Below are 9,468 nucleotides of genomic sequence, written 5' to 3' on the forward strand. Positions count from 1 at the left end.
TGTATGTATAAGCTTTTTTACATTTTCAGACCCCGTGGTTAATTGTGGAGGGAGAGCTAAAATGTCCATCAATAAATCAGCGTTGTGGGGTTATGGATAGGTACAAGATGGTTTGGAAACCCACAGATTGTGCTCAGAGGCTCAATTTTCTCTGTGTCAAGATGGCACAACTTAATAAAGTAAAAGTTAACTCAGTCTAAGAAGGTTAGCAGATAAAGTTCAAATGTGTGAAGGAAATATTCACAAAAAATGATAGTTTTTAGCTACTGAACATGATAAGAAAATCAGAAGTCTGCTATCACATAAGGTTTTAAAGAAACAATAGTCAGTTTTCTAGTTAAAGTAGTGAATTACAGTATTGCCTATATGTCAGTAGAGAGAGGTACAATATTTTGACCTGTGCAGCAGGGATAAGCGGTGTCTTTCCTTTTTCTAGCCACTTTGTTGCATTATGATTGTAACTGGAAATTGGATTGTATTAATTATCAAGTCAATGACCACGTTTTCACCTGGTATTGCGATGCATTTCAGGTGATCCGATCACATGTGGTCAGGTGAGACACATCGCTGTTTACACCTGGTTACTTAAATACGTCTCCTGTGACCACTTGTGTTTGGATTTGGAGGGGAGGGTGTCTGTTTCATGACGATGTACATCAGTCACTATGTGAGTGTGGTACTGCATGATAATAAAGTGCAACAATGTAAGAAAAGACAAAGAAAGCATGAAAAAAAAACAACAACACATACAGTATAGCATAAATATATTCAAACATGATGCATAAAAGTACATTAAAGCCAGTATGATTTAACCTCTTTATTATTAATCATATAAAATAATAACAATAATAATAATAATAATAGTGATCTATTTGTTAAGAAGACCTATTGCATATACAACAAACAATTTTTTATAGTTTGCTTTCATGGCCTTTTGTGTCCTATAACTTCGTCCTGATGGAAGGAGCTGGAATTTACCATTGAGATGGTGTGTTGTGTCATTTGTAATTAGCAAGGCCTTCCTGTATACCGCCCTTTTATAAATAGCATCTAGTGATCTTTATTTGACACCCACAATTTTCCCTGATGTTTTACAATTCTGTCCAGTTTAATTACATTTTTTCAAAGTTAACTGTCTGTACCAAATTGTTATATTAAAAACCAGAATACTTTCAATTAAATTGGTATAAACCGTTTGCAGAACACTTTGGCTGACAGCAAACCCCCTCAACTTCTGCAGCAAAAATAACCTCTGGTTTGATTTTTTACAAATGAAGTCCACATTTCTTCAAACAGTTTGCTGTCAGTCATGGTTCCCAGGTACTTGAAACAGTCAACAGTATCCACCACTTGACCACATAGCGTAATTGCCAATAGGGGTATCTGAATGACCTAAAATCAATTCCTTTGTTTTTTCAGCATTTATTTGCAATAAACTCGACTCACTCCATTGTTCCAACTTAGAGACCTGCTCATAGTACTTATTATTAAGAGAATTCCTATTTAAAAGTCATTAATATCTTCTCCATTGTTATCCACATCAAATCTCCCATAAAACGTATTCAAATCGTTTACAAATTTAGATATGTCAGTTTCAATAATGTTGATATTGATATTCTGGTCCCTTGGAACCCTGCCCATCATTATGTTAAGACCTTGCCATGCAGCTTTAGGATTTTGATTGTGTAGTTTACTTTCAACCTTATTTTTAAAATAAGTTTTTGCTTAACTCTCAATTCCTTCTTTATAACATTAAAACTTTCCTGATCCTTTTTAAGAAAGGCTGCCTTTTTTTCATTGAGACAGAACTTTAAGTCTTTTGAGAGCCACGGTTTGTTATTAGAAAACACTTAAACAGTTTTAGTATCTATAACAGACTCTTCACAGAACTGTATATAAGAAGTAATACAGTCAGTTAACTCATGAGGGTCTCTACAAGTGTGGAAGAACACATCCCAGTTTGTTGTACAAAAACAGGCCATTTGCATATCCTCCTTGTCCTTGTTCCAAACCTTGATTTCTCCCTTCTCACCCACTGTCTATATTTAGGTAATAAATTAATAACATTATGATCGGATCTTCCAGTAGGAGCTCTGCATACTGCCTTATACGCATCCTCGATGTTCCCATAGCACAAATCCAGGGTGCGTGACAAGCGGGTTGGGAAGTCAATGTACTGTTGCAAATTTGGGAGATGCTCTGTCAATGAAAGACTGTTAAAGTCTCCCAATATAAAAATTGGTTGGTCAGCTGATCGCAATAAACATTATTAAAACACTCTGTAATGTACTCCGCTGCTTCATTATAATTAGGCTCAGGTACATACACGAGAAGTATGGTTAATTTACTAAACTCCCGGGGCAGATAAAAAGGTCTAAAAGACACAGCTAAACCCTCATAGTCTGGAGTAAATGTCTGCTCAATTATGTTAATTAAACTGTGTCGCCCATTTCTTGTCAACATACACACAGAGTCCCCCGCCCACAGATTTATGTGATTTTACCTTATCTCTGTCTGCTCTGATAGTCAAAAATCCTTCAATATCCACATTGTGATTCTCACTTAGCCACATATCAGTAAAACAAATGAGATTACTGCATCTGAATTCCTCTTCCCTCTTGATGTGAAGTAGCACTTCATCCAGTTTATTGATGAGGGATCTAACATTATGATTAAGACAGCGTGATCACTGGGAGAGGGTGACGGCTTCCCCGTTTCTGTTTACGAATTCCCCCTCTGGATCCACACTTTTAGTCTTAAATCTCCTTTTCCTGGAGGGGCCTGCAATAGGACAAATGCCAGGACCGCTGTTGTTGGCACTGTAGTGCAGGAAAAGCAAGAAATCCCTTGAATAGTCCGCATTGGCGGAACAGGAACAGACTTGGCGTCCGCAGCCATGCTTGCCAATATCAATCCAGCTAGGACTAACACGATAAAACAGGTCGCAAGGGCATTCATACTGTCTAAAATAAATAAACTTAATCTACATCTGTACTTAAAATAATATGCAAAAAACACAACTAAATCATCAAATGACACTGACAGACAACGACAAACAGTGAGACACTGGGTCAGCGACAGGCTACACCCCTTTTGATTTTTGACTCCCCAAGAGCGAGTCTAAAAATCTAAGCACAAATGAAACATATCAAGCAGAATTATCCATAATTTTAGTATATAAACCTGTACTAAAGGAGCTTCAGGTGTTCGTGCTTGTCATCTGTGTTGATATCAAACACACAAAAGAAGATCCTTGAAGCTCTCATGATTGTGTATGTATTGGCTTTTTTACATTTTCCAATTGGATGGTTATTTCCTTTTAAAGCCACTTGTAAAGGCAAACTTTAAACTCTTGTTTTAGCGCAGCAGTTTATTGACAGGTGAGGGGTGGTGCTTCGCTGCTGCCAGGATGCATACAGGACGGGTTAGCATTTACACCTCAAATCAGATGTGGTCACATCCATTTTCGTATGTGTTTTTTGTGATCCGGTCACAAAACGTTTTAGACCCTGTTTGGACCTGTATTTACATATATAATCGGGTCACCCGAAACGCATCACATCTCTGTGCAGGCCCAGTTCTACGGGGGTGCTTGAGGGTACTAAGCAGTTTGAAAAACCATTTAACACAAATTGGGATGTCATTATGATGTTTTTAAAAGTAAACAAACTCATTTTACAGACATGTTCATTTTTGCCTCTTCCAAACATTGCCAAAGCCATATTCCATAATCAGTTTTTTTGTAGCCTAAATTTGAATAAAGAGGATTACCTTTCTCTGAGTCATGTGATTTGCCTGTTTTCCATCAAGGAAAAAATTTGTTAACATAATGTGAGAGGAGCCTAACATTTTCAAGGTCGCTGTCAGAATCTTACTGGTTTTTATTGGTTAGTTTGTGTCAGAAATTTGTGAAAAGGTGTGGTGTGTCAGTGATATAATCAAATAAATGTAAAATACCATTCCCATCTTCAGTTTGGGAATTGCTGCTGAGCTTACAGAAAGGCTGTGTTGGGAGATCAACAATATCGAAATGAAGACTACAGTCACTGTGCTCTTCTTTTTGAGCCTCTTTGGACTGAACTTCTGTGTCTACAGATTTCACTACTTTGTAAAACATGAACTGGAGCAATGCACAGTTATACTGCAGAGAACACTATGATGATCTGTCCACCGTCAGCAGTCAAGATCTACAAACGCTTCCAAGCAATGCTGAAATAATGAAAATTATTATTGGACTGGACTTCAGAAAGAGGTTCAAGAACAGTGGTGGTGGTCTGAAGGTAAGAGGGCAACAATTATTGAATGGGAATTTCAAGGACCACATGATTAGGACTGTGGTGATGTCTGTAGATTTCACAATAAATTGCATGATGCTCCGTGCTCTTGGACTTTACCATTTTATTGTATGAAGGTCTATGAGCTGATCCTGGGGCAGCAGGAAACACATGGGAAGAGGCTCTGGACTACTGTAGACAACATAACATTGATCTGGCCATTATAAACTCTGAGATGATTATGGCAGAGGCGAGGAACAAAATCACAGCAGCCCAGACAGAAGATGTGTGGATTGGTCTGCGCTTTTTAGCTGTTCATTAGTTTTGGGTAAATGGAACAGACATTTAATATACGGCCTGGTCTGTGGGGGAGATCTTCAGTGTCATGCTATGAATCAGCGCTGTGGAGTTTTGAATAGAAATGAGAAGGTTTGGAAACCTACAGACTGTGATTGGAGGCTGAACTTTCTCTGTGTCAGGAGGGCATAATTTAATTAAGTTAATATTAAATGAATCTTAAAAGGATTGCAGAAATATTTAGTTTGTTTGCTTAGTTATTAACTGCTGAATATGATGATGAAATCAGAATTTGACTTTCACATAAGTCATTGGTTTCATCTGTGCTAATTTGTTTTACTCGCTTTGTTTTAGTTCATGGATTTAAAAAAAAAAAAGTAATTTTTTGGCAGTCTAGTTATTAGTTCTACCAGAAAGACTCTGATAAAGCACTGCATTTAAAAAGTTTATTAAGCATTAACAAAACAGAAATATGATACAATTCTTTGGCATAAGCCCCCATCCAGCAGTCAATGAAAGAATCTTGAGTGAACCGTCAAAACCTGCCAGGAAGATGGCAGGGGTGAGGAGCCTACCCCCTCACAGAAGGACAGGGACTCAACTGGTGGTGGAAGGGGTGGAGGAGGTTGCCACACAGGCACACTGTAGGCAGCAGTATGGTATGGTGTTCACAGACCTATAAAGCGAGAGGTGTGAAATGATTTTGTAACATTTTGGAATTCAGTTGTTATTTATTAATATTATAACCCAACAATTATTTACTGTTGTCCAGTTTGTCATTATAATATGATACAGTATTATTATTACTTAGAGGATTTGTTGTATACAATAGTAATATATCCCTGTCTTATTTACTTTACTTTCACCTAGAGTTTATATTCTGATGCTGAGGCTGTATTTTATGTACGCATCGTAGGCAACGTTCGTATTGTAACAATAAACATACAAGGCACAGCGGCCCCTCAGCACACTAGTTTTTTTTTTTTTTTTTTTTTTTTAGGGGAAAAAAAAACTGCCGTTTATCAAGCGCTGAAACTTTGCTTGTTGCAGAACAATCTGAAGAAAAAATAAATAAAATCTAGACAGTGCAACGGCATGCATTTTTGAAACCTGTAGCACTTCTTAACTTGACACAGTGTCTAAAAATGTGCCAGTCCTCCGTGAGACACTGAAGAAACAGCGAGACGCGGTGCAGTAGGTATGGACGTTCGTCCAGCGAGTGTTTACACAGGAAAACAATGATAAAACAGAGCAGACGCAGACAAAACACGTTCTATGTCATCCGTTCGCGTGTATCTGCGAGTGAGAGCGCGTGCGCGAAACAAGTTCGGACAGCCTATATAGTTGCATTATGATGTGCATCTGGTCTAATACTTCATTGTGTGTGCGCGCATATTTGCATTGCTTTAACCCCTCTTTGTAAGTCCCGCCTTCTCGCACACCAATTGGTCAATTATAAGACGCTTGCAGCAACTAATGGCCAAATTCCTGCCTGTCAATCTCTCTGCGAACTTGCGAAGCGCTGTTGTGTTCGGCATCAAACAGTTGCTTGACAGTTGCAGCAAATGACAGCTGAGTGGAAACAATGCCCAAACGAAAGTGCAAATTTACAGAAGATTTGCACAAAAAATTCCCATGCTTTTGTCCAGGTCGAGATCCGTGGGAAGTAGAATGTATGGCATGTAAAGCTGGCACTTATGTGTCAGTTGATAATAAAGGTGCAAGTGATTAGAAACACACATTAGCTCTGCCAAGCATAAAGTGTCAGCAAAAGATGAAAGTTCATCAGGTAAATTAACGGACTACTTTTTGCGACCAGGTAAAATGATCATATTGCTTCATTTTCCATTGCCATTCAAAATAATAGTAATAATAAATGAAGGTTACCCCCACCCCCCAAGGAATTTTTTTTTTTATATTGGTGTAGCAAAAATAAACAAATTAGCTGGCTATATTGTGTCTGATATGTCATTTATTAAATATTTGCTTAGGTATATTTCTTGGTTGACTTTGGTTGTTCCTTCTACCCTGATATGCAAATGTGGAAGGAACATGTAAATATGTAGTGCACTGCTTTGAAGGAAATGTTTCTTTTTTTGCAGATTTGGTTTTCACGTCACATCTCTGATGCAAATCAGAATTTTTTGTGTTACTATATTTGTTTATAATGTAAACAATAACCTGAATAGCATCTCAAGAAGGGCTGGTCGGTGGAGTATTGGAATCTTTAGGCGGGATCATGAAATTGGCTCATCCCGTGTAAAATAGTTTTTTGATAAAAAAATAAAAAAATAAAATAAAAAAAAAAATCCAACCATTGCAGACATTACAAGCAATTTCTTTCTATTTGAGTAAGCTATTAAAAAAAGCACATAGTGTATGTGTATTCATTTTGATGCTATGTAAACAAACACAGTTGGGGCATTTGATAAATATACTGTGACAGATTTGGTGCAGTACCCAACATTACACAGCAGTATGAATAAATTAAGCGGGATACTTTCTATTTATTAAGTTAGTGTTTTGCTGATTTTATTTTTATTTATGCTATCTGTGTTGTATTTTTGTCACTTTCAGTTATCTGCATGTGGTGATTATTCAGAGCTCATCTTTTACTTAATAGGCTTTACATGTTTTTTGGTTGGTTAGTTGTTTGTTTTGTTTTTGTTGTCATTGTATTCTGGTTTGTGTGCTAGGTTATGTCCACATAATCCGGAAAAATCTGAAAACGTCTTTTTCGTTTACGAAACATTCTCCATCCACTCTGCTTCTGATGTTTTCAAATGTTTTCCAAAAGTTGCTCATCCACACTGAAACATACGACACTTAAATTATCTTACTGCAAATTCGAAAAATTCGAAAAATACATAAGAAGCGTGGCCCTGCATCATTTCCATGTATGGTCTAAAACACAATTCCAAGCAAACTACCCATCGTCTTCAAAGGAATGCAATGTGAAGGTTGTACAAAGTAAAAGTTATCTTTAACAAAGCTGTTAAAGTTGATAGCAGGCACAACAATGCCGCTACAACATGGGCTGCCATCTTGATTATTTTCGGCTGAACGGATCACATGACTGCGTAACATGACAACAAATACATCATCATTTATCTCTGTTTTACCTGTCCACACTACAACACTAAGATGGCATTTTGAAATGTATCCACTTGGGAGAGCGTTTTTGAAATGTTTTTGCTGGACAAATACGCCGTCTCAGTGTGGATGGAAGGCCAAAACATAGCGAAATTAATGTGCTTTCAAACGAAAACGTATTAGTGTGGACGTGGCCTTAAACGTTGAGGTCCATATATTTTGCAATCTCCATCATATGGAGACTGCATTGGAATTTATGATTTGCTCTTTTATTATGGACCGTCTTGTGGGGCTCACCCCTCATGTCAAGGCTCTAGGTGACCACTTTTCCTGCAGGATGGGCCAGCCCTACTCTTCATGTTGTTAGCCATTGCTAAATAAAACATACAAATACTCAATTCATTAAAATAACAGAGATTGGCATCAGATTATTCTTTCTAATTATGTTTGGCAGTTTACTCTGAGCATTTCTACAAAGTTATTATCTTTTGATAAAGAACTGTGTAACACAAATGGTGAGGACATCATGAGGATTTAATATTAAACAAACTCATTTTACAGACTTTTGAGTTTTTCCCTCTTCAAGACAGTTCCATGCCACATTCTATTTTTCCTAAATTTGTTTGAAGGGATTACCTTTCTTTGAGTCATCTGGTTTGATCAGCAATATCATCATGTGGAACACCACTCCCATCTTCAGTTCAGGAATTACTGCTGAGCAGAAAAGCTACATTGGGAGATCACCTATATCAAGATGAAGACTACAGTCACTGTGCTTCTGTTTTTTAGTCTTTCTGGATTGAACACCAGTGTCTTTAGAAAACACTATTATGTGAAACAGAGTATGGCCTGGAATGATGCACAGACATACTGCAGAGTGCACTATGATGATCTGTCCACTGTCAGCAGTCAAGATCTAGAACAATTCTCAGAGAATACAGAAATCATATATGATTATTATTGGATTGGACTTCAGAGAGATGCTATCTTCCTGGGGCAGTGGAAGTGGTCTGCAGGAGGTGTGGCAACAATTAACGAATGGTTCACTGGAGAACCAAGTAGTTTATCTGAAAAATATGTTTCTGTACATAAAAACCTTTCTAAAATGTTTGATAGTTCTTGCTCTGAGTCCAAATCGTTTTATTGTATGGAGGTATATGAGCTGATTCTGATGCAGCAGAATAAGACATGGGAAGAGGCCCTGGACTACTGCAGACAACACTACACTGATCTGGCCAGTCTAAACTCAGATGGGATTATGGAAAAGGCAATGACTCTTAACACAGCAGCTCAGACAGATGACGTGTGGACTGGTCTGCGCTTTTTAGCTGGCCGTTGGTTCTGGGTAAAAGGAGATGATCTTCAATATAAAGCCTGGTCTGTGGAGGGAGAGCCCCAGTGTCCTGCTATGAATCAGCACTGTGGAGCTCTGAAGAGAAACGAGAAAGTCTGTAATCCCAAAAACTGTGAGGAGAGACTCAACTTTCTCTGTGCATAGAGCAAAGAACGAGTTTTAACAGCTCAGCATGGTGATAAAATTAGAATTCTACCATCATGACAGTTTTTCAGGAAACAACAGCCAGTTTGGTTTATAAAGTGGCTTATAACAGAGAAGAAATGGTTTGTAGACTGTGTGCGGAGGCTTTCTGTGTGTCAGCATATGATAAATAAGTAAATGTTAAATGATTATTAGAAGGTTAGCAAATGAAAGTAACTCTGTGAACAATGCTTTTATGTATATATTTTGAAAACAGATTTTAACATTACTTGATTCATTTTAAGCTACTGAACATAATGCTGAATT

General features: G+C 37.6%; 1 protein-coding gene across 1 annotated transcript; it reads left to right on the forward strand.

The window, feature by feature from the left end:
- Positions 1 to 8,418: 8,418 nt before the first annotated feature.
- On the forward strand, positions 8,419 to 9,162 carry LOC127415381 (snaclec 5-like). Its single transcript, XM_051654100.1, has one exon. The coding sequence runs from the start codon at positions 8,419 to 8,421 to the stop codon at positions 9,160 to 9,162; it is 744 nt and encodes a 247-aa protein (XP_051510060.1).
- The last annotated feature ends 306 nt before the right edge of the window (positions 9,163 to 9,468 follow it).

This window comes from Myxocyprinus asiaticus, chromosome 2 (assembly GCF_019703515.2).
Source record: "Myxocyprinus asiaticus isolate MX2 ecotype Aquarium Trade chromosome 2, UBuf_Myxa_2, whole genome shotgun sequence".
NCBI classification, from domain to species: domain Eukaryota; kingdom Metazoa; phylum Chordata; class Actinopteri; order Cypriniformes; family Catostomidae; genus Myxocyprinus; species Myxocyprinus asiaticus.